We start from the raw sequence: 26,117 nt of genomic DNA on the forward strand, positions 1-26,117 counted from the left end.
TGCTGCATTTTTTATTAGAATCATTTTAACACAGAACACTCACAGGAGAAGGCAAAACAGCCAGTTCAGACTTAGATTTAATACAGACATATACATTCAAAGGTATAAGACTAGTTGCAATAAGAGACATCCATCTCTTTTCTCCATATATTCTTACTGGCTCCTGCAACAGGTTATGACATCTTTACGAAACCTATACCATACCATCTCAACCAATCCCGAGGCATTTAGCATCAAAAGTGTGACTAAATCACTGAGATGAAGTGCAGTGGTACTGCTGAAGTGAAATGCGATTTGGGCAACCAAGTACCTAAATTACAAAGACAGAACCCAAAGAAAGGAATGCTTTCCAGCTAAATCACTGCCATGTTTTGTGCAATTTTGCTACACGTCATCTCACGATGACCCATCTTTGCTTATACTTTTCTGCCTGAGCATGAAGAACTATGGTTGCTGCACTGCTGAGTTTTCCTCTCAGAAGGCCTCCAAGTGTGATCTGGCAAGTCAAATGACTGAGTGCACCTCGTCCATCTGGGCAAAGGCCTCCTGAATGACAGTGGCAGATTGACACCAGCAGTAACATATCGTCAGTATGAAGAGTATGCAAGACAGAAAAGTTACTCAGCCCAACAGGCTAAATTAGATGCTTCCAGAGTGTCGCAGAACTTATACTGCAAGCTATATTTATACCTATGGTTCTCCAGACACGGGATGGCCAACAGCAGATTTAGGAAATCATAACGTGTTTGTAAGAGGAGCTGATAGGAGGAGTTGATGTTTCAGAGGCTCATCACTTCAGAAGGTGCTTGTTTAGCAAAAGTGCCGCACCGCCTCTCATTCAGGCACCGAGATGAACCCTGCGCTCGTGGCAGAGCAGGCTCGCCAACGGCAGAGCGCGATTCACAACTCCGTCCCTTATATAAGACTGTAACCTCTATTCACAGCCATCTGCTGTGGCTCTTGTGTAACAAGCCCTAGCTGAGTGTTTCTGCCATCATATGGTAAATTTCCTTAAAATACACGTGCAAAAGTTGCTACACAAAGACCTAGAAATTCTTTAACTAGATGCAAGTCCCAGATTTCACAGATGAATGGTAGTTTGGAACGGCAGCCTTCCAACTCCTCTGCATGGGGTGGCTGTAATTTCCTTCTTGATTTCTAGCATCTATGGCTTACAGGAAGATACACCGATTAAAACTTTTGGCTGACTGGGATTTGCATGACTAGATACCTCAATTTTCTGTCTTCCTTGGGATTTAGACTGAGCTTAAATAAAAGGAATTTTCAATTTCATTATTATCCTTCCACACATAAGCAGTTTTTAAAGAAGGAGAAGGAAACAAATGGTTTTGAGGTTTGTTTGTTTTTTTTTTTTCTTGCTGTCAAAGATGTTGCATCTACCAGATTCCAGCTTCTTTCCAAGAATTTCTACAGACATGCGATCTTCACAAGCTGAATTACAGAAGACCACCTATGGCCTAAAAGTCATGGCAAAACCAGATATACTTCAAGACTTTAAATGAAAAGTTCTGAAAATAAAACAATGTTGAGTAGCCAGATGCTAATACATTCTTGTCTTCCAGGAGAAGAGATGAACAGAGAAGAATAAAGACCTGATGTTTCTTCCTTTATAACTAATAAAAGAATTTTGGTCAAATTCAGACTGATTTTTTCTGCTTTTCCAAATGAACCTGTGTGACTTGTTAATTAATGTTATTTTAGCTAATGCTAAATATAGACAGACATGAATTTGGTAAAGGCCGACAATTCATCTAAAACTGAACTACGAAACTGACATAAACTGTAAATCCCCTTCATTCTCTGCAGAAAAAAAGCCCTATGGGGGCGTGTATGTGGATGGAAACCTACGCAAACTCGTTGCTGGTTATTGTTTTAAAGGATTTGGAAGTCAATGAAAATAGGGGAAAAACACTCTGTTATTGCACAGAAAAGTAATTAAAGCAATTTGATTTAATGCTGTTTGGAAACTGCTCTCACACTAGTGGGGTTTTGTTTTTTTTTTTTTTTTAACTCAAGAAGAGCGACACAAACTTAGAATCCTGGAAGTAATTTAAAATTAAATCACTGAATAGCATCTATAATGCACATTTGGTGATTTGGTGTAAGTCACTTTTCGCTTACCTACAGAAACAAATATTACTTCCAGTTTTTTCCTATGCATTTAAATTTTGTTTTTAAGATAGTAAGAAATTATATTATCAAAACTGATAGTGATTTTGAGTGTGATTTTCTTTGCTCACTGCATTAGTAGCAAATTTGTGATTTCACTTAATCCCTCTTGGACTTGAACTTTTCAATATGTTGTGACAAAGAACACATTTGCGCTTCCATTTACCAACGATGAACTATTTTACTAACACTTTGTTCATGTTGCACTTCTGGTTTTAAGCATTTCATTCCAGTTTTGTAGAATAAAGCTTAAATTCCTATTTTAAAGCAAAGGGGAAAAAAAAAATCCCCAAACAAGATGATCCATACTATTCACACTAAGTAAAATTTTACACCATCAGCACAACTCATATTTGAAAACGCCTTTTACAGTTTATATCCTGAGGTATCTACAAACGCTTGATCAAAGAAGAGGGAAAACACGTCCTTCATTCCCCCAAGGATAGCTTTTCTTTCTTATTTCACCTTGCTGAGGTTTCATATTCCCCAGCCTGTGTCTCATGTGATGCATCTTTTCTTGTCTATAGATAAATTCATTAAAACTTTTGAAGTGACTGTGTCGCTTTTCTCCTTTTTTTTGCTATTTCTATTAAGGTAATTCCTTCTTTCCTTCCTTTCAATCTTTAATGCACCAACACTAATCTAGGTTGATTTGTGATGCAGTTGAATTGAATGAACTCTGTTTATATATCCTTATAAAGAAACTGTAGTTAACAGAAATGTTGCACCCACTTGATGGAACTAACAGATCTTATAATGACTTGTCATCGTCAGGGACTTCACTTGACCATTGTCACCACACAGGTCTTATGCTTTTCTTGAATACAAAACAGTCTTAAACAGATGACATAATTACTGCAGAAGGGCTTTAAAAACCTTTTCTTTCTGAGACAAAGTTAAGCCACAAAACTCAGATTTAGATCCAGAGTTCAAAAGGTCTGTCTGGGGTCAAACAAGCCCCATGTGAAATCTGTTTTAGAAGGACTTGCCCTCCCCAAAACTCAGCTAGCCACCTTGAGCTAGGCAGTCCTCCTATTTTCCCTAAGTACTCTTCCACTCATAACTGCCCCTACCTACATCCAACCTTCAAAGTATTTCTCATAGCAATATCTTATTTTCTCCTATGCCTTCTAGAAATCAAAAAAGGAGGAAAAAACAAATTCAGGGACAATATTGACAAATTCAGAAAGGTCAAGTAAGGTTGACAATAAAATTATTCAGGTTCTAGAAAGATCAGTAATTCAGTAAGACTCAGAAGTTTTAGTTCTTTTATGCATCCAAATTATTTGAAAAAATATTCTATAAACGTTTCACAACTGTGATGCATTTTCTTCTAATAACAGTCCCTTTACAGGCTACCTTTGTGGTGTCCAGTGCAGTTAGAAACTTCAAAGTTCACCTTAAAGTAGGAGGCTGAACCTCCAGAGCTCGCCAGACTTCTCTTTTTCAACCTAAATTACCCTATGGTCTTACAAATACAAAATGGGGGCAGGGGTGGGGAGAACAAAAAAAGAGAAAGAAAAAAGAAAAATAAAAAAAGCCCAAGATTTTTGCTTGGCTGTTTTGAGGGTTCTTCTTTTGGAGGAGATGTGGGGGGGTGTTGGGGCTCTGAATACATTTCTGGAAAAACAGTTTTTTCATTTTTATACTATCTGGAGTTGTTTTACTTATTTACAGTCCCAGGCTTCAAGGAGAGGGGTTTTGACCCTTTGCTACATAAAAAGGTAATCTAAGAATGAATAACTGCAGGTTCCAGACATGACACTTGAAGGTTTCTCTTTGATGAGATTCAAAAAGAAACATGATGCATGCTGTGCTGTCACAGGTTAAAGTATTATATGACCAGAGGCTATGGCTAATGCTACAGGAACAAGACTTCTGACATTTGAAAATGCCAGTCTAACAGACGCAAAGCGTAACATGGTGGAAACAGAAAAACTAATAACGTAGAAACAAGGTGCATGTTTTAACAAAGAACATAACTGACAAACCGGGGCTGTGCACAAATTTTAAGCGGAAGCTGAGAACTCTTGAAACCCTCAGAGCAGGGATGATAAAACCCGTTTCTAGTGTGCAGTTCACGCTAATTTTAAGTGGTTTACAAATGAAGTACGATCAGCTTATGGAAGGAATTACACGATGGGGTGGACTGCAACAGCAGGAGCATGGCTTAATGACCTCTAAGCTTTCCATCCTATTTTCCTCCTTTTTGAAAATAATGCATTTATTTTGAAACAGGATCAGATAACATTCCCGATATCTGACAGGGCAACCCTCTTTGCTTAAGCTTCTGAGGTCAAATGGGACAACTCAAATGTTAATATTTCAAATATAAAATTAATACTGCACATTATAAAACTGAAATACACTTTCTGAACAGGAAAGTAGTTTTTGATGCTCAGTTAAGAACAACATAGTTGAAGGTGGAGTTCAATATAATTTGATTAAAAAAGGGTAGTGTGACAAATCCATTCCCAATGCCTCGTTCACCACCTTGGAATAGCTGCTCAGAACAGTCAAAGCTTTACAGGTTATACTTTGCCTCAGTATAAAAACTGATTAAAAAAAAACATCTGGAGCCTACATACAACTTACCTTTCAAGACTCGTTGGGCCAGGCAGGTCTACTCCAGAACACTATAAAGGATAGTACATGAGTGCATTTGTACAATTTATGTCGTATATACGTTCCCAATCCTATAGATACACACAGGACTACACATGCCTGAAAAATTACTTGAACGTAAAGTTATATTAAAGTTGGATTTATAATGTTGAAAATACTATTGCCATGAACTGTATTTATAGAGAAGTTAGCCCAGATGGAGAATGCTGAAGCAACGTTTCAAATATACTCCTATCCTGTCCTTTCAGCATGCCACTGCTATCTCTTTTCTCTTTGTGCCATTAGTACTTCCTCCATGGCTGAAGGAGATAATGACTGAGAGAGAGAGTGCAGGGACTTGTCCTACCCAGAACTAGCAGAGCTGACATGTTCCCTCCTCTGGGCAGTGACCGTGAGCTCGGGTCGCACTGTCATGCAGCCTTTTCCCTTACTGGTGACATCATTAATTTTCTTAGGTTCCCTGTGGCTCCCATGATTTCACCCATACTCCAGGATTAACAAACAACAACTCCAACTACTTGAGTTTGGGTAGGGTTGGGATGGTTTGTTGTTGGGTGGGGTTTTTTCTTTCTTCTCTGTTTTTTTTTTTCTTTTTTTTAAACCATCTTTTACTTATAGGCAGAAAATCTGGTTAAGAGTGGAGACATTAAGGAAAATGGAAGCTTTTAACACCTGTGATGCTTGAAGGTCCAGTAAAGGCCTGTGTCTGGGGTGTTTTGACCTCTTTTTGTGTGTCTTACAACTGTTTTCTTAGGATTTTGATCCTAACTTTGACCTGAAGGAAGGTAGCGGCTGGCAGATCTGACTGCAAGAAGCCACAGATGCCAATTCAGGAACCCTGAAACACCATCAGGTAGTTTCAAGAGGTTTCCTGAAAACAGAATCTTAAATATGTTTAACAGTTCGGTTTAATCAAGCTAAATGGGCATTATTTAGCATGCATTAATCTACGTTAAGTACTACATAATTTGTATTCATATCTGTGATGTAAAGTCAAGACCTGCCTAACATACAGCTAAAATGAGGTAAGAAGCTGGGTTTGGTCTGGTATTATTAGAAATACTGCAGACCCATACCACGTTATTTGCTACTACGCAACCTCAGCTAGTAGTCATGCTGAACAAGCTTGGTTTGTTTTAAAGGGCTATTTTTTTAAAAACGGCTCTTGCACGTGTAAATAACTGACAATTTTAAGGCAATATTGTCGCTATTTTCTGAGTGACTGTGGTCCAGGTTCACTTCCCATTTAATGACAAGTGACAGTTCCAAAAATGTAACCTGCGCTATATCACAGGCAAGGTAAGATTAAAAACATATTGCTTCAGTATTTCATGCTCTTACACTTCAAATGAGCTTATTACTGTTATCAGATGAGTCATTAGCAGTTCTGAACGCATTTACTGCCGAGAACCCTAAGCAATCCCACAAAACTCAAATGAGCTGGACTTGATAAAGCCTGACTGACACCAGTCACTGTTGGCTATGAGCAGCCCAGACAAAAGAGCACTCATCTCGGTGTTCAACTTTTAGAAATTAAGCCTTGCACTTCAAAAATTGCTTTTTTTTTTTTTTCATGAAGCCACATCCAAATTCACCCTTTAGTGCCCTTCAGCAGTTCTCTTCCTTATCCAAACACACATTCAGCCACAAAACAAAGTTTTTGCAAAGCAACACCTTCGGAGATGATCACATTGCACTTCACTACTGAGTCAAGTACTTTTTACACTCCTCAGGTTTGCAAACAGCAAATATTTCTGGCACTGAGTGCTGTGGTATTAATTTTTTTCCTCTCCAGAGGGAAGATAAATACATTACTGATTTAACTCCTGAGCAAAACGTTCACGTTATCACTGTCCAGCTGCAGCAGAAAGTTCCTAATATCTCCCTTTCAGGCTAGCCATGCTTAGAACAAGTGCATATGCGTGTTCATACACAGAGATATATTACATTATACCGACACACAGAAATGTACCTGAACAGAAGCTTCTCCTCTTTTGAATGCAAATGAGGATTAAATAGAAGTTAAATTTCAAAACTGACTGTGAAAGTACCTAACTCACATTAACCTTCTTTATTAAAACTGGAAGGGAGGCCCTTCTTGGGCTATAGGTACGTCCAGTGGATCTACATCAACATCAAGCCAAGGTCCCCTGCTCTTACACACCCTAAATAATGTAATTTTGAAAGCAGGCCTCAATAAAATAAAATAAAATTGCCTTTGTAGTCAGAAGGAGTGAAAAGCCCTTTCCAGCAGAACCTTAGCTTACTGAGCAGGGTCAGGTGGCTGAACAATTCTATGGAAACAATGCAGTCAGAAACCAAAAGAAGCAAATAAGCGTCTCCCAAGTAAAGAGAAACAAGTCTGTGCAACCAACACAGTGCTGCAAAGAAACAACAATACCTTCTGCAGTATATAAATGCTGTAGGGCTTTTGGCCTTGTTAGATGCAGCTTAATCTGGGAGTCTTTTCTGGGCTTGGTATTGAATCTATATGATTTTCACCTCTACTCTTGAGAGATCAAAGCTACAGTTCCCTGTTAAAACCAAGTCAGCCAGGTACCGCTCTGTCCCGTTGTTAACTGATATTTCTTTCCCCCACTTTCAGGATGCAAAGTACCTTTTTCCTTGACATATACCGAACTTCTATGTTTACACATGCACATAAAACTTGGCAGAGGTAAAATCTGCCTATTCATTATAGGCTTTGCAATTTATCATTAAAGGTCAAGCAAAAGGAAAAGCTAAACCAAATACAAAGCAAACTATAATGGGAGCTATACGACACAGAGAACTATAAAACAACAGGTGTCTTTTGCAACAGGCTTTCACACGGAAAAAGCACAAGAAAATAAACAGAAAGCACCAAAAAAGACTAGAAGAACAGGCATTATTCTTCAAGAAACACAAAACGAGCCAAATCAAATTTTAAAGAGCACCCAAAAGCAGAAGACAATGCATTACAGTTTCCAAGTATAAGAACAGAAGCAAGAGATTGGATATGACCCTTTGTTCTTTGTCACTTCATTTAGAAATTTAAAGTGAACACCATTAATTAGTAAATAGATTCACTTCTGTGAAAATCATCCTGGCTAATATTTTAGACATAGTTTTGTTAGTAAACAGAATTTTAAAAGTGCAACAGTGGAGTAGGAGAACGTCTACACAGATGGCATTCCAGCACAAACCGAGCCGTGTAATACATGGCTCCACATCACCACCTGAAAGCAAACCTTTACTCTGCAAATACAGAGCGACTTTGGTTGGAAAAGTGAAAAAAAAAAAAGGTTTTGTGTAAGCTGACATCACATATTTCCACGGAGATTATAATCGCTGCAGTTCCAGGCAATCTGAGATTAATTTTTTTTTTTGAAGGAACCATTTTGCAGCCTTTACTTGGTTTCCTTTTAGATTATGTAATTTTATCTGCTCTTGAGTCAAATGTAGAGAAAAGTGAATATTTTGGCTTTAAGCAGGGACAGTATTATTCCAAACCATAAGGAAACAAGTCCTTTGGTGGCCTGCTGTGCTGCAGCAGAACATGTTTTATAAGAACAGAGACTGGAGAATGTGTTTTTATCCTACCAACAAAAGCACCACCGTTCTCCAGACACAACGGCAGCGGCCCATAATACGCTTTCTGACAATAGGCAAAGGGTCATCTCGCATGGCAGGAACAGCCTCCAGCATGGATTGAAAATATAAGAAAAACATTTGACGTACTTGGATCTGACAAGATTGAGTCGGTTTTCGGCAAAAATTGGTCACAGCGGACTCCTTGGTAGCCCTCTTTGCACCTGAGAAAAAGGGGATAAATGACAAACATACGCATGCGATAGTAAAAGGTTAATTTCAAGGTAGCAAAATCAACTGAAATTCTCCCTGCCAACGCTGCGAGGGACTTGCATATTTACAGTTACTTTGACTACTATGGAAGCAGGGTTATTACTGAAACACAATGGAAGCATGTAAAATCATTTGTATTTCAAAAAACTCCCCTCAACCCATTTTGATTATTTCAGAAACTATGAAAAGAAACATTACTTAAGCACAAACTTTTTTTTTTTTTAATATCAATTCAGTGAAACAATCCAAGAAAAATCCTCCATAAAATAGACATACCCGTAATGAAAAAAAAATCATTAGGTAACAGAAAGCTTTATAAAGCTTCTGCACTGTACAAGGCATCAGATTAACAACTTGTTTATTTTGGCTGTCTGAATAAGTAGGGAACACTTGCCTAGCCATTTATTTTAGACCTAGTTTCTACTGTGCTTAAAAGATAACATGTTTAGGCATGATAGACAATGTCAGGCATTGTTTGTAAACTAACGGTCTTAGATGTCTGTGGGATTAGATTTTAAAGCACAGAAACCAGAATACCCTCCTGCCTTTAAAAAACATGAACTGGCTTTGAGAATCTAATGCTATTATTTATCTTGAATCCTTACTTTGAAGAAATTCCATTTACTGCATTTGAACCATACTCAGAAGTCTCTCTCTCACATTTCAACTAAGTGTATCAGGATCAGGCCTTTAATTATTTATTTGCTAAGCAATTTTTCAGAGAAAAGTGATGGACACTTTAATTATAAATGATAGCAACAGGGACTCCGTATCTCCCAAAGCTCCTCCATATCATACAAACAATATGCTCAAATCAGCATCACCACCTTCATTAGGATTGACAACTGCAGCTTGTATTATGTGATAATGCCAAGAAGAGAGGTTATCTGCTCCTTCACGATGTTTCTACTCAGGCTGCCTCTAAAAGTTGCCTTTTAAAATGCTTTTGGGTTAATAACTTAATGCCTCAGTGAGAAGTACATCTCACCAGCCTTGATTGAGGGATTAGAAAGCCCATTTGTGAGCAAATATGTAAATTACAAAATTGCCATCAGACACAAAAAAGTAGTAAAAAACTACAGTAAGAAGAAGATAAAAAAAAGATACAAATAGAAAAAGAGATATTACTTTAAAACCTCCTTTTTGGCCTTTTTCCATGAAGTATACTGAGTGCTACTTTGGAGATCAGCTTCTTACCAGTACTCGTCTATCTACAAAACGGCTGACTGGGAAAAACTGAATTCAGATCCTATGGTGGTAGTCAGAAGTTATCAGTCAAGGAAAAATGTTCTTCTCTTTTTTTAATGCAGAATGTTCAATTAAAATTGTCCAACAGTCAGAAAAACTGAAGAAGTCTCCATGTGCTCATGCATTTTTTGGCCTCTGATTATGAAATATCAGAAGTTGCCTCACATCAAACAGAAACTCTTCTTTGCAGTCTTGAGAAGAGTTGGTAGACCTCATTTCAAAGCTTAAGAGCAACCTACACGGGCTGGGGATATTGTCGTCTTTGCATTAGCATTTTCTATTAACTTTCTGACACACATTTGCACCTGCCTCGCTTACTATTACGCTATTACAGGCTTAAAACCCTCTGTGCTAAACTGTTGGGTCTGCGAGCCATAGAAGCGTTCATCCCACAGCCTAATTCCACAACTGAAAACTGGTGCTGCGTGTGACGATGAGGAGTCACAGAGCGATAACTCCTGTAAGAGCCGTGCCGAGCGCTCACCAGCTCGCGCGAACACCCGCCAGCCAGAGGCGGGCAGAGCAACGCGACGAGGACCCTCACGCCAGCGGAAGCAGCCCCTTCCCTTCATCTGTGATGGTCACGGGGACACACCTGAGCCAGCAGCTCTTCTGCCTTCCTTTCCTTAGCACTCCATCCCTCACATAACGGAACAGAAACCTTAGACTATCTTCACTTCGCAGCTGAGAAACTGAGTCGGCACCATTCATCCCCTGTCAGATGGTTTAGGTAATGAACTGTCCCTGCCAGAATGGAAGGAGAGAAATTTTGCTGCTGTGAGCTGCTAGGGTAGATTGGGGGGGGGGGGGGGGGTGTCTCTATTCCAATCCTTCCAACTGGGTCATGGTCCAAATCAAACATCAGAAGATATTTTTTTTTTTATATCTTGCAAAAATGGCAGAGGGTGCTGTGGATATTTTCACCTTGCATTTAATGTTATTCACAAGGGTTGCATTTTATCGGTTGCAAATACAGCAGATGCCGATAAAGCAGGTGGCCTCAAAAACAACCTGATGAGAGACTCCTGTAACCAGTAAAGTATCACCCCAGTGCAAGACACTAAGTTAGATACGTTTCCATGTCTTTCTTCTCCTGACTTTGTAAGAGCAATGGGTTGGAGCAGAATATATCACAGAGTCACTTAGATTTACAGCTTGTCCCTTGTAAAACTCAGCATCCCCCGTACCTGACTGCATTCCACTTTGCCATAGCTATGCTGCACAATCTGGAGATAATGATTGGGATGGATTTCTTCTCTTAAAAATGTATTGGCTATCATATCAAACTATTATTTTTACCCTGATTATATCATACATATACTGCTGCTCGTCTCCATCACTGCGAAGCTGGAGCATGCAGCCACCAGCTGGCTGACTGACCTGGATGAGTCTAAAGTAACATTTTCACTTACCTGTACACTTCGATGAACATGCCACAGGAGAAATTTATTTTTGTTACTTTCAAAATTTAGTACAGGGGTGGCTGATATATCAAAGAATAAATATAGTCTTTCAGTGTTATAACACAATCTTACACTAAGATAACGGCTACTATGGCCATACATAGTTTGTTTTTTAAATTATATTAACTTTTTCAACAAAGATAAAATGTAAGTCTCCCAGTTTCATCAACAAATGATTTTTGAAATCCAGAAGACACCAAGTAATAGCAATAACTGCTCTGCTAATATCACACCTGAGTTTAAACTTTCGATATTGTCTTGTGAAATTGAAGTCTTGTAGAATATACATTTGGCAGTGATAACGTTACTGTGTGATAAAAGCTGACTACGTTGTGGCATCCTATAATCGTTGCTAAAGCATCTGCCATCCATTCTAAATGGGCAGATGCGATAATAGTGCCCACAATACCTGACATACTGTCCTGGTTTCAGCTGGGAAACACATGCTGCTAACCGGCATCACAACTCTAAGGTAAAAAAAATCATCACCCCCATGAAAAACCCTATTAAAACAGCACCGTTGTGTCACATACAGAAGTTCAGGGAAGTCCAACTGAGGTCGTTCAATATTGCCATATGCAGTGTGAATGATCACGTCCATATTTACGGATGTATTAAAAGAGCTGTGAGTAATCAGAGAAATCTTGAGAAATGCTTTGATGCAGCTGAATGTTTCAGAAATTATCACTTCATTATATGGCAAGCAAGTATTTATTATATATACTTTTAAGAAAAGAAAAAAAAACGAACTAGGATCAGGAATTGCTCGTAGTGAAGTGAAAGCTCTGGTGTGCGTGTGGCACCCCCGCAGCAAAGGACGGAAAGGGCAGCCGAGGCTCCATCCCAGCACCAGAGATCGCTTCTGCGCTGCGCTGTATGAGCAGGCTCGGGCACGCGCTTAAGCACAGACCATGCTGAAGGGCTTTAATAAATAGTGTTAATTGCAGCCTCCTTGCAAAGTAAAGATGAAAATGGAATTAAGTATGTTGCATTCAGATTTTCACCAAAATAACTGGATCTGTCTAGGCTCTAGACCAAAAATATCAAAAACGTATGAATTGAATGTTTTAAATATTTCAGATTCAATGGTATAAAAAGAATCACAGGTAAAGCTAATCTGCAGCTGCTGAAGCGCTTGCAAACAGTACAACCCCAAATGGCATCTGCTAAAATTAACTAACGTTATTTTATCATGTGTTTTCACATATTTCATTGGTGATGCACTGTCTCTAGGTTATGTTTTGTAAGGTCACCAAAGAGCAGCTGCACTGTGCGCTGCACTTTACAGAGTCACCCATGATGTCCTTTCTGTGAAAACATACATGCAGAAACACATTTCTCATTCTGGTGGGAAGCTTTTTCTTTCTACTCAAGCATATTTGCGCTTAAGTATTACAAAGTAAGCAGAGTATGAGCATTTATTCAACCCTTTTGTCTCCATTTTAATATTAAATAGTATTAATACATGTATATTCTAGCCCAAGAGATCACAGGCAATTTCTCAGAATTGTTTCTTGTGCATTCAAACCTTATGGAGCCAAGGGAGATTTCAGAGAGATGACTGCATCACACGTAGGAATAACACAGCACACAAAACCCCTAGATTTCGGATGGGACACACCCGTAAAAAAGTAAAGGGAATGGGGGGGTGGGGGTGGCTGTGGCAAACTGCACGTTAAGTAAAGCTGAAGAATAAAATGTATCTAAAGCCAGCAGGGGAAAGGGAATATATTACAAAGAACCTACTTAGAAGAGTTAGGGAAGGACATATAAAGCTTACTGTCAAGAAGCCATTACCATCGCAGTTTATATTTTCCCCAAATACTTCCATATAGAGCTCCACATCCCTGTTAAACAAATATTTTAGCTCTCAAGGGACAGTAATGTACAGGAGGCAGGGGAGAGAGCGGCACCAGCAGACTCCAGAGGCTATGAAAGTTGATAATGCCGTGAACCCCCATCTCTTTCCTCTGCCCCTATGATACTGCCTATCCGTTTGAAATGGCATAATTCTTTTTCTTTCTTAAGTGTGGTGACCACATTGCCTTTGACCATGTGAGGAGGCACGCAGAAAATAGCCTGTCTGCACAAAGTCCAGAATTTCACAATCAGAACTTCCTCTGAAATGGAAATTTTAAAAATATGGCATTTGGAACCTCAGAGACAGACTTATGCCAGAAGACAAAGCTCTAATACTGTACGTCAGGAAAATAAGCGTATCCTAGGCCAAAAGTGATTTGTGACATTTAACAGAAATGTCTTAATAGTGCAGTGCCCAAAAGATGAACTTGTATAAACCTATAATCTCATTCTAGCCTCATAAACAAGAGTAATCCTATTTGAAAGATGGAATTAATAGTACCTATGAGAAATGAAAGTTAATTTTTGCGGTGTATCCAGACCAACGCATGCTTCCTTCCACTTGTAAAAGCTACAAAACGACAATCTCAAACCCGCTGTTTATTAGAATGATCCACCTCATAATTTCACTGAATCAGTTACAAATTATTTTCTCACGACACCGTTAGAGCCGTCGTACTGACCATCAGATGCCAACAAGAGTACCCGCTGCATCTCTTACTTACTCTCTAAGGGAGGAATCAGAGATCATGACAAAGAAATATTCCAATGGTCTAAATGTTTTGATCAAATAGTTATTTTCACACAGAGAATGCAATACGCTTTATCCTGGGTTAGAAAGCCAGTTACCCAGTAAACGTACAGTAGCAAGCCATAACATTGTACAGGCCCTTGGGCTGTCCCACAGCCTAGCCTGAAATACGCTGTAAACCATGAAAAATAATTCCTCTGCGTTACAGGTAAGCTAAATACAGACTCCTCTGCTTGCAACTAGAATGACCTTAACTGGAATCAATGGAAATTTGTATTTATTATTGTGACTGTTATTAGGTGAAGATTTTACTCACAAGGGAAGAAAAAAGTAATCTTAACAGAGAGGGTCAGACAGGATGTCTTGTCATTTAACACGTGCAGCATGACACTACGAGCAGAAAACAGGCTCCCTAGATTCAACAGATTAGCCCACTGAATCACTATTTAGAATTTTTCTCAGTGGATACCATGCTCAAAGCCAGACAGAAAATGAACCCTTCTTAAAAACCAATAGCTTGTTGGTCAGGCACTCACTGGAGAAGTAAGAGATTCACATTCAGTTTTTGGTGTGAAAAGGAAGAATGAGAGACTTGAACCCAGGTTTTCCATATCCACAGACATATCCTGATTATTTGATTATTACCTGTTTTAGGAAGGACTGTTCTTATATTGTTCTTGAGAAAAAAAAAATATCAGATTTAATCTCAAAATAAATTAACGGAAAAAAAAAAGCAATGGAAAAGTTTCCACCATGGCTCTAATCATGCGTGAGTGAAACAGCCGCATGTCGAGCCTTGGGCAGAGTATTACTGTTATCAGGCAATTGTTTACACCCAACAGAGTTTGTAGTGAAACACAAGCCAGAAGTAATATATTTATGGCAAATCAGCTAGCGATTATTGGAGACTTTGCAAGAAGTTGCAGGGCTCAGGAGACAAGGTACGTATCGAGCACTACTGGCAGAGATGCCATTGTTCTCTTTGCAAATCTGATTCTGTAGTTTCACAACGGAAAGGTTTTTCCAAGTTGATGTGACTTTTCCAATACTGTTTCATAAAAGGACCATGCGACAACTTACGAGCAAACTGTTAAAGGAAAAGGCTTTCCTTAACCGTGAGAGTGACCGCGGGCGTTGGACCACAGGAGCTCCAACTGCACGCAGTCTGCTGGCAGTAAGCGCGCGGTGCAGGGGGCACGGACGGGAAGAGGAGAATGAGGAAGAGTGACAGCCCCTAACACAAAACCAGTAACAACAACCTACCACAGCAACAGGGAAAACTGCCCTTCATTAATCCCTCCCCTGATCTATTTAACACTCCAAGATACATAACTGCATGAGGCTCAATCTCTTCCTGAAATGAAACACTGGACTTTAAAGCTAGATGAAGAAAAAAGCAGTTTTTCCTCAACTGCTTCCAGGAGGGACGTAGCGCATCTACCTCATTGCACTCCAACCTATTAGAGGGGATCAATTTTAAAAATATGCATTGCACTGGCAGGGTCTATCTGTCGTCCTTGTCCAAAGATGACAAACTGTAGCTATTTTGTAATTGGACTTTGAAAGCGCACCGGTGTGATCTCCCATTATGGATTCACTATCTGACACAGCATCCAGGTCTTGGTTGTGGTAATTTTATTAAAACCCATAATGCAATCGTCTAAGTCATATATGACCACAACAATCCAGTTGCCTCTCCTACTTCATATCAATATAGGAAAGCCATTTCACCAGGCAAACCATCTAGTTACCCAGTATTTACAGACACCGTCAATAAGCAAAGCAGAAAAAGCAACCATGGATTTTTGACCCCCCTTAATAACGTGAAATGCAATGAGCCAGAGGCTTTTAGCACCAGGAAGCAAAAATGATACCTTTTCTGCAAGAAAGTGTAAACAGAACCAGCCATACAAAGGTATGTTTAGACAGTTGGGTCTTTACTTTAAAACACTGTGGATTTATGACTGCAGCAATATGTGCAGCTCTAGGAGCAGCATACTCGCGGGCTCTCCTTGCGTAAAGCTCTAGACCCTACAGTCTATGTTACACACAAAATATAACCTAACTAAAATTAAACTAAAGGCAATATAAGCAGATAAAATCAACTAAATTACAATGAATGCATGCCATTAGAAAGAACAAAACTGGGGACCCAATAAGGAGTTGGGTAAAGACACAGTATTTGTTGAAGACAAACATGAGTGCCTTCAGATGGGAAGACCAGAACACTTACCCAGGATACTCACACCCCTTCTCTTTTTCTTTTAGATTATTTTAGAAAAAAAACAAACAACAACCCACAAAACAGAAAACAAACAAACAAAAAAACACCAAGAAAAAAACAAACCCAAACCGGTCTCCACAACAGAGATGCAACTTAGCGTACAATAAAGATTTCATATCAGGGTTTGAACATACTTTATTTTTTAAAGACCTTGCAATCTATTATGTGATTGACTAAAGATATGTATCTGTATGAATGAAAGAAATGTATCATTTTCTTTTTCTTTTCTTAAAAAAATAAGGTTCACTATTGTGTAAAGAAATAGTACAATTCTTACAGAATAGACAGTATCAACTTTAAGAAAAAAAAAAATCACTTTTCTGTCAGTTTTCTCATAAAATGTCACAGCTGTTGAAAATAAGTAGACCAAGCAACACAAAGGAAACTACATTGAAAAGGCAGCCAAAGAAGGGTAAGAAAGGGGTTTTTTCTATATCATTTGCCCTAGAAGCGGGCTAGCTGAAGCACTCTTAACATCGATAAAGAAATTGAATCAGACTCTTTAAAAATCATACTTATCATGGGTATAATTCACTATATTTTTTCAGGATGTAAATTGCAAGTGCACCTCTCTGAAACAGGGAAGTACTATTATGCTCCTGGTGCAAATGGCACAGAGATTAAAGGTCACAGCTACAAAAACCCGAGTCATTGCTCAGATTTAGATAATACAACTTTCAACTAATTTGTTGACGCCAGTGTTTCAAGTGCCTTTAGCCTTGGAGAAACTAAATGGGGATACTTTAGTAAAATCTGAATTCTGTAAATCCTCTGTAGGAACCATTGAACTAAATGAGGCTTTTAACATTTAAAAAGGAGTTATGTGGATTTGACTTAAATACCTCATCCAAATTTATGCAGGAACTACTGAATTACCATTTCTCTCCTGATCTGGATGGTTTTCCTTCTTTGTCTGTCATAAAGGTAGGTCAGAAAAAGCAACAGAAATTAACAAGAGGTGTTAGCAAAGCCATTCAAGCGGCCCAGACATATGGCAGCACCTAACCTAATAATCATTCCCCTCCCCTCAACAGCAGACCAGGGTTTTTTTATTTGAAGATGTTCCCTTTTTAAAAAAAAAAAGTTTTATATACTTAACCAATGCACACAGCCCATGCAGAATTGTTACAGAGTGGTTCTAGACCACAGTATTCACTTAAAACTCAGGTTGGGTTTTGTAGCCGAAGATACAAGTTGATAATTACTTGGTATCAAATCTAATTGCAGCATATCCACATGCAGGTCAACATTCCACACTAATACACAGGCTTTAGGCTTTTCATGGGATACGAGCTATATTCACTCACTGAGGATAATGAAATCCTTAAGAAATTATTTTTCCCTTTGTTTCCCTAATACATATATCTGGATACAAGTCTTACACGTAACAATTTGAAATGGGAACATACCAACTGACTGTAATTTAGTTTCAACAATCAGAGTCAAGATCAAAAAAAAGCTTTGCATTTAATTTTTTTATCATAGCGAGCATGTGAGAGTTTGAAAAGGGTACAGTCCCACGTCAGCAACAGGTAGCCAGAATACAGTCATGCTTCAAACCCTAGTGAGTGGCGTATAATCACATACGTAGAAGGCACTGGGATCTAGACAGACCTACTTATGCTGCTTGTCCAATCAAAATCAAGGTATTTATTTAAAGCCATATAAAACAGACAGATGCTTAGCTTCAGTGCTGAATGAAGCCTAACTGATGTGAGCTTCCATTTCTGGGCTGTTATGTAGCTTCAGTGAAAAGAATAAAATACACTTGTGATTGAGCTGGGATGAATTCCATGATTTCAAGAGATGACTTCCTCTCCTGTCCTTTATACTTCATTTTCCATTATATATTTTTACAAAAAATTTCCAGTTTTGAAGTCCTTTGTTTTCCGTTCAGCTGAAGAACAGTCTTTAAGTAAGACTGTATTCAGGAACTATCAAACCCAAGCTCATTGGGGTGACTAAAGAACAGACATCACAACGATCTTCTGGCTTGATCAGTCATCAACAGAAATGAAATCTTTCTCTCTCCATTCTTAGCTTAATAATATAAAGCAGTAGTCTATTGTGCTGGAGAAAAAATTCAAAACCGATAGGCCTGCATTACTCTGCTACAAAAAACATTGCTGGAAATTTGAACTCAGCACAGACAGAATTGGGCAGACACAGTTATCAAAAACAGAGGGGCCAAGACTGGCAAGCATTTACATGCCAAAAATAATCCATCTGTAGAAGAAATCTAAGAATCCCTCTGAAGTATTGCCAAATGTTTAGCTCGCGACACATTCCCAGAGACAAGGAAGATGAAAGCAGCAAAGATGCAACACTTCCTTCTGAGATTGAGACTACTATTAAACAACACAATAAAAACCCCAAAACTTTACTAGAGCAGGGTATGGAGGAGCACTTTAACTTCTAGTTTTCACAATAAAAGTGGATTTGGAACAAGACCGGAAAGAGCAATCAAGAACACGCAGTCAATGATGACGAGCACAAGGTCACACTCACCTTATGCTGCATCTTTTAAAATCATGGTCTCAGGAGACTTATCCTTGCTTATAGCAATTAGAAAATCATGCTTAGTATCAGCTCAATTTTTCACAGCTGTGCTTTAGTAAAATAAAATGTTACAAGGTTGACAAGTGCTAACTTTTACTCAAAAGTTCATATGGACTTCTAATTCCATCTGAACAGTGCCTACAGTACTTTTATGACTCTGTCTAGGTCAGACAGCCCTGGACAGGCAAAACAATTTTTTCATGATATAAGTCTTGATCATTAAAAAAAATACTACTCCAAATCAAATAAAATGTCAATACCTGGAAAATTCTTTTTGAAAAGATAGAAATGTGAATAGGTTTAATTAACAGTATTCTTTTGAAGAATTTAAATTTTTCCATGTTTAGCTTTTGTTACTCTATATTAGTGTTGAAATAAGGAAACTTCCAGTCTGTGCTGCATAAATTGAGTCCTGAGTGCCAGTATTAACTCTAAGATCTGCAAATGCTAGATTAAATTCAGCAGAGGTGGGCAAATGTTTAACAGGACCTTTCAGAAGCAACCCTGGAAGTGACTGCACTTCAGAACTGCACTTTCTACATTCTCTTTTGCTTTTTGAAGGAAGTTTTAGTGCTGACCTGTACCAGGAGAAAGTTACCACAGCCTGTTCATGCTAGTAGTTCAACCCAAGTTCATCTCATGTATCCATACCGAGCCAACTTACCTATGGCAGCATTTTGTCAGGTCCCATTGCATGGCAAAATACAATGATACCGCCCCGCCCCGCTGCTTTATTTTTCAAATTTAACTCAATAGGAAGATCAACGCAGACTTTCCTTGTTGTACCATTAAAAAAAAACAAACCAAAAAACCAAACCCTCCTCCTTAACAGCAAAATTCAATCTGTAAACCACAAAAGCATTAGAAACTGTCTTCAAATATCATCTGATAAAATGTTTAACCAACTAACCAAGCAATCATTTCTCTGCTATTCTGGATTTAACCAACCAGAAAAAACTGAAAAGCTTTGATTAGGCTTTCCCACAATATACCTCTGCTGTGTGATAAATGATTTACTATGGATGATAAATGAATATAGTCTTTCATTATGTATGGCATTCATCAGCTATGAGAAAGCTTTTGAATAAATGGAAAGTGATTTCATACCATATTCAAAGCCTCATGAAGCTAAGGCAGAGATGAAAGCCACATTCAATACTTGAAAAAACAAATGCAAATACGACTTTTGCTTTACATTATGTCTGCCCAAGATTACCATCTTTATAAAAGCTCTTCAAAACTCTTCTTGAAAACACCTTTCAGGGACTGGACTTATGTAGGAAAAAAAGATGTCTGAAAATCAATACAGAAAGTACTAAAAGATGTAAGATTTATAGATGCTATCACAGTGTTCGGTAGGAAACTCCCTTACCTTCAAGTGCCTGTTTGTTAAAGATGGCAATTATAACAATAACTGAGGCAATTCTAAAGAGAGGTGCAAAGTCACTAGTAAGTAGTGTGGTAGTCTGGATAGGTTTCTTTTCCCAGTCTCCTCCCCACACATATCACAAGCTCAACAGTAAAGTCTTTAATGGAAGCAACAGCCCTAGACTCTTTAAAAAAAAAAAACACACCACTTTAAAATGTTTTTTCATTTTGTTTCACTGACTATTTCCCTATTCAAAAATAGAGCCAAAAATACTCAGAGAAATTAAATTCTCTGTTTCAAGCCGAAGCTAGAAGTACAATAGATCCTTTGCTTATCAGGAAAAAGACATGTAAGATTTCCAGTCCGGCCCTGCAGATTCAAAAACATTTTTCAAGTTTCAGCAAAACTTTCTAATTGAAATGTTAAAATATGCATAGGAACTCAGATGTTTGTCTAGAAATAATATCTGTATGGAATAACGCTTGTCACAGAGTCCTCTCCTAAACAGCTCAAGGCCCCATCAAGCCAACACTTATCCACAAAGACAGAGGGCTTCTGCCAGATACTCAACCCCCCTCAGCAATTCAGTGAGGTATTTGTTTTGTACCTGTTTTTATACCTGGTTTGGAAAGAATAACTGAAGCCACTCTGGCGGTACCAGTTAAAACATCCTTAACTACTAACAGATGGTCTACACAAATGACGCCCTCTCACTTTACAGCAGGAAATAAACATGCCTCTGCTACTGTATTTTATATGACCAGCATACTTCGCATTTTACAGATAAGAACAATTTGACATGCAATGTAATCGCCTAGCAAAGTTCAAATAGAGCAACATTTTCCAAACTAACTCTTCCTTAGCATATTAAGTATAATTTAGAACCCAGAAAATGAATGGTGTTAAAATTCAAGCAAGCCATTTTCTGGAGATATTTAAAGTTGCTAACTGAAAATCCCCAAACCTTTAAGGTTGCCCCATGCAGAAAGGGATAGTAACAAGTCTTGTGTAGAGTAATTTTTTTTTTTTGAAGAGCCAACTATATGCATTGTAATGACACTATGGCATACGTATCACTATGTAGGTTTAGCATAAAACTAGGAGCTAAAGCTCTCCTGCTAATGGATCAGGAGCTTACCAGTCAACAAAAAGCGTTGGTGCCCGTTGACTGACCCTAGCAAGCTCAGCTCCTACAGAAGGCAGGAAGCTGCAGCCTCCATCGCATTACAGCCCCTACTGCAGCTGGCGGCCCACTGGCTTAAAGCTTCAAAGCATGCCATGATGCTCCAGCCCGAAGCCGTTCTGAGTTTGCTCTCTCCTGAGGTGGCAAAAGAAAAAGTTTGTAGGAGCTAATGTTGGAGCAGCACAAACTTGCAAGAGGAGCAGCACCACCCAAAAGAAAAAACCCCAGTTACGTTATCATTCTTAATTAGTGTCTTGCTTGTGAGTTAAAAGAACCCACATCACTAAAAGGTACCAGTGAGTCCAAGACTTTTGTCCACAAATCCACAGGTTATTAATGTAAGTTTATTAAGTTTTACCAGTCAACTTGTCTGTAATTTAGTAGGGTTTGGATGAGCATGTTTCAGGCTACAGGATGTGTATCAACTGCAAGAAATTCCCTTCGACTACTGACAGTGCCTGACCCATCAGTGACACTATTATTTGTGGAAAATGGAAACTTTTCCAGTGGAAAATAAGGAATGCCAATTAATAACTGTAAATAGCAACACAATTCTAGGTTATGAATTCAGCCAAAGTTCCATTTTTTGCAGATCTGTTCAAGGATCTTTTAAAATTATAATTATTTCATTCCTTCTTGTGAACATGGTTGGTACTTCACCACTGCCCGTCAATTGCGGAGGGTTTGTTTACACGACACCAAGTCTTGTAACAATATACTTGAATGCGGTTACTTTCTACACAGGATAAAAATTCCAAGCTTTTTAAAACGTATATTTTCTTCAGAGTGAAGAACTGAACCATGCCAAAGCCCAAGGCTGTTATGATGTTAATTAAAAAACAAAAAATATATCAGGATAATGTACGTTTGCTCAGCTTGCATTTAAAAATAATAATTCAGTTACCTGGCAAGTCTTGATTAACACAAAAATCGCTGAAATATTTGGAGACATGCCAATGATCACAAGCTATGCATTATTTTGAAGAAACGTACAGCTTAGTTTAAGACTAAGAATGACCCAATACATTAAATATTGTTAATAGAAAACATTTCTAACAGGGCTGGCCAGTGGATTTTTTTTAAAAAAAATATAGCAGAGATGAAAGCATGGTATTTATTTCTGATTCTAATATTTTCAAAGCTATTTTTAATACGTTACCTCCAAGTAGGTTAGCTACCCAAAACACATGATACGCAGCAAGTGGGGCTGAATTGATGTTGTTCTATGTGCATATTAATACTTGCCCCACACGCGAAGCAGCTCGCTGGCGGACACAGTTCTCACTACCGGCTATGTGCTAATGCACAGGAATCCAAAACACGCTATTTCATGGTTACTTGTGAGCAGAAAGTAGCATAACCAGGACATTTTAATTCTCTGGCTTTCCTGCAGCTTTTGTAAGAAGACAGCAGAAACGGAAACATTATTAGAGACAAGGGAACTCCCACGAATTGTGTCAATATTTACACCTGGGTTAACACTACCGAGAGTATTAGGTCCTTCCTAGCAGTTCAGCTCTGCAAAATGCCAAACTCTCTTACACTGAGATATCTAAAGGGTTTAAATTTAAGTAAATAAGTGGAAGCTACATAAAAAATAATCACACTTTGAAGAGAACAGCATTCACAAAAAGACCGGCTACATTCGAGTTGACAATTTGCATCTCCTCCCAATACTTTTTTTAAAAAGTAGGCAGTTGCATGAAAAGTCACTCATGTTCTGCCATCGCCTACCAAACCCAACATAAAAGAACACTGAGAGCTGGAATCTTACTAAATAACGGTAACGCCAACAGGTAGCACTGCTCTGACGTGCCTGGTGCCAGAAAACAGTGGCCGTACGTACAAGACTCTCGCTTGATTCCACTTCAAAATACTGGCAGCTGAGGGCATTAATCGGGAAAGTCGTCATGTCCCAGGTAAGACCATTTTGCAGATCAGGATTAGTCTCTGACAAGACATCCCTATGAAATCTGAGGAATACGTTTGTTGCTCTTGAATTCCTAATCATAAATCAGCTGAACTCAGCGACGTGTTTCTGATAACTCTCTTCCGAACCCAGGTGAGAGGAGAGCAGCACAGCTCATACCGCCTCTAGAAGGCGCTACCAAATTTTTCTCGTCACATCCACACAAAAAGAGCAGAACAGGTCATTCCGATCTTATTCATTCTTATTTCAAAGGAAGTAAATACTAAAGACTAAAGCCTTTATGGGGAAGAAGGCCGAGGATGTCTGCTCCGCAGCGCTGCTCCCGGAGCCATGCTGCTTTACTCCTGCCTGACCTTCAGCCGCTCCCTTAGCAGCGTCACCACTCACGGCGCTTCTCTAATAGCAGCAGAGTAGGAGCAGCAGAGCCTTCCCCTCAGCTGGAACTTGGTGGGGAGAAATTATCAGAAAACACGAAGCAGTGGTGGTAATATAAGCATCAGAGCTATACGGGTAATAGAATAAATATAGCTCTGTCATTTTCTGAAGAAAGCAGAAATCTCGCATTGTCAAGCTCACGCATTCAGTAAGCATGTTTTTCTTCAGAGAAAAAATATTTTTAAAGTTTTTTAAAAATGAAGCTACATTAATTAAACATGCATTAAACATTGGTTATCAGGAAAATTAGGATATTCTAATTTCCTTTTTAAAATTTAACTTCTAAAATATTAATACGCCAAGTAACAACAAAGCAAAGTCTGGCATTCCCATCCACTTTCATGCAGGATATGAGTTCCTTCCTAGAAACAGGATACTTTATATCCTGTCCTCATAATCTGGAGCACAGAACAGTAAGAAGGGAGGAAAGCCTTGACTGAATGACCTCTGAAGGCTGGGTGATGAATGCAGACGTTGGGCATATCAGCTAAACCATACGCATGCCAAGGCCAGCACAGCTATGTTATCTTAGACATGCGTGCCTTTATATGATTCCAGCTTCAGGACTTGTACCATTTTTCCTCCTTTGTTAGGGTCTTCATGTTAGTAGGCCCAAGGAGATTCAGAGGCAAACGGGAGCAACTTTCAGGGGATGCCTGTTGAACAGAGCACCGCAGCAACGTAACCGCAAACAGCGCGGCCCGGGGCCCCTGCAGGCGCGACGGCCAGCTGTACGCTCGGGGTGCCCAAAAGGCACCCTGAAACCAAGGCAGTCCTGTATCTGATCCGGTCTACAACACATCAAAGAGATGGCGCTAGTGCCTTTATAAGTTATAAATCAGTCAGATTTCACTGTCAGGATAACCACCGTGACAACCCACTTCATTCTCATCCTTCTACCTCTCTTGAGACTGTGTTCAATTCTATAATGTCTCAGAAACTGATGAGTTTGTTGTTTGTGTAACATTATACTAATTTATTCAAACACTGTTTACATCATGACCCAGTAGCATACAGCTCATTACAGATTACTACCCACGTATTTACTGAGCTTCTTGGTAGAGTTTGGCAGCCAGAGTTGTGTTCCACGATGCAGCAATTATTTTATTAGGACTAACCGAGTTAGGTAATCTAAGGTTAGCTCGGACATTTCTTCACTCCCTCTGTTACAGACTATTCTAAATAATGTATTGCCATCCTTGATATTTTCACACCATTGTTATTTATTGGTCTTTCTCCCCTTATAACTGCACAACTAAATAACTGCACTTATATGTACATTGATTATTCAGAAGTCAGACAAGCCCTGCAGTGAAACATGTTTATGCCACTTTTGTGCATGGAATGTGTATCTTTTCATATACCGATTATGACATAAGTCATTACTCTGCAAGCTCATCATCATCATAAGTTTACCTATGCCTCTAACGAGGTGGATTTTTTCCCCCAGTGGTATGTATTTAGTAAGTTCCTTTAAACATCAGTACACAGATCAGAAAATAAAAAATGATCAGGCTTGCTTTTTCCAATAATACCACATAGCCTTGTCCTTTTTAGTTGTCTTCACTGCCTTTCAAATTTATTAGAAATGAGATGCTCATTAATTTTATTTATCTTTACTAAGTGTGTTTCTAAACAGAAGAGAACCCCTCTAAAAAATATCCTCATCATGTTGTGCTTATTGCCCAAATATGTTGGCTTTTCCCGTTAGAAGTATCCACCCCTTTATGCCCCTCCACCACCACCATGTAAATGATCTACATGGCAAATTTAATTTGGATTCTGTCCTGTTAAAATTATTTATAATATATTTTGCATACAAAGCAATGCTTATGTTTTGGAAAATTTGGAAATTTGGAAAAAGAATAAAGAAAAAGAATAAAACCAGCTTTAGAGCTATGCTGCTGCCTTTCTACAGAGAAAAGACAAGATTCAGTAACATAATAATGCCTTCTTGTGTCCGCTTGAGGAGCTAAAAACCCCACAGTTCTCCAGCCACAGTATGTTCGTGCCAAGTGCTTAGCGGGGAAGAGAACTTCTCAAAATATTTGACTATGAATAATTTTTTAAAGAAACTGAAAAGACATCCAGCTTAAAGCAAGTGGGGGGATCCACATACTTGCAGTTTAAAAAACTCTTTTAATTTACCTAATAGGAGTTTGATTTCAAGATTTATAAGGCAAGAAAAATCAATTGTGCTTAAACCTGGTGCACCTTTCAATTTGTTTAGTGCTAAACAATCAGCAAGCATTCACATGGGATTTACAGTGAAACGGTTTCATTTGATTTGATATAAAACTAAAAAAGGTACCCTGATGCAACAGAGAGCGATACAGCGGAGTTTCCGACTTAAAGCTTGCAAAAGGATTAATCATTT

At 38.7% G+C, this 26,117-nt stretch overlaps 1 protein-coding gene across 3 annotated transcripts in view; it reads right to left on the reverse strand.

Moving 5' to 3' along the window:
• NRG3 (neuregulin 3) overlaps positions 1 to 26,117 on the reverse strand; it is a 417,497-nt gene that overhangs the window by 105,697 nt on the left and 285,683 nt on the right. For all 3 annotated transcript variants that reach the window (XM_064464850.1, XM_064464849.1, XM_064464847.1), the window contains exon 3: positions 8,536 to 8,609. In XM_064464850.1, the coding sequence (XP_064320920.1) occupies positions 8,536 to 8,609 (74 nt within the window). The remainder of the gene's footprint in view (positions 1 to 8,535; positions 8,610 to 26,117) is intronic.

The sequence above is a fragment of the Phalacrocorax carbo genome, chromosome 13 (genome assembly GCF_963921805.1).
Source record: "Phalacrocorax carbo chromosome 13, bPhaCar2.1, whole genome shotgun sequence".
Taxonomy (NCBI): Eukaryota; Metazoa; Chordata; class Aves; order Suliformes; family Phalacrocoracidae; genus Phalacrocorax; species Phalacrocorax carbo.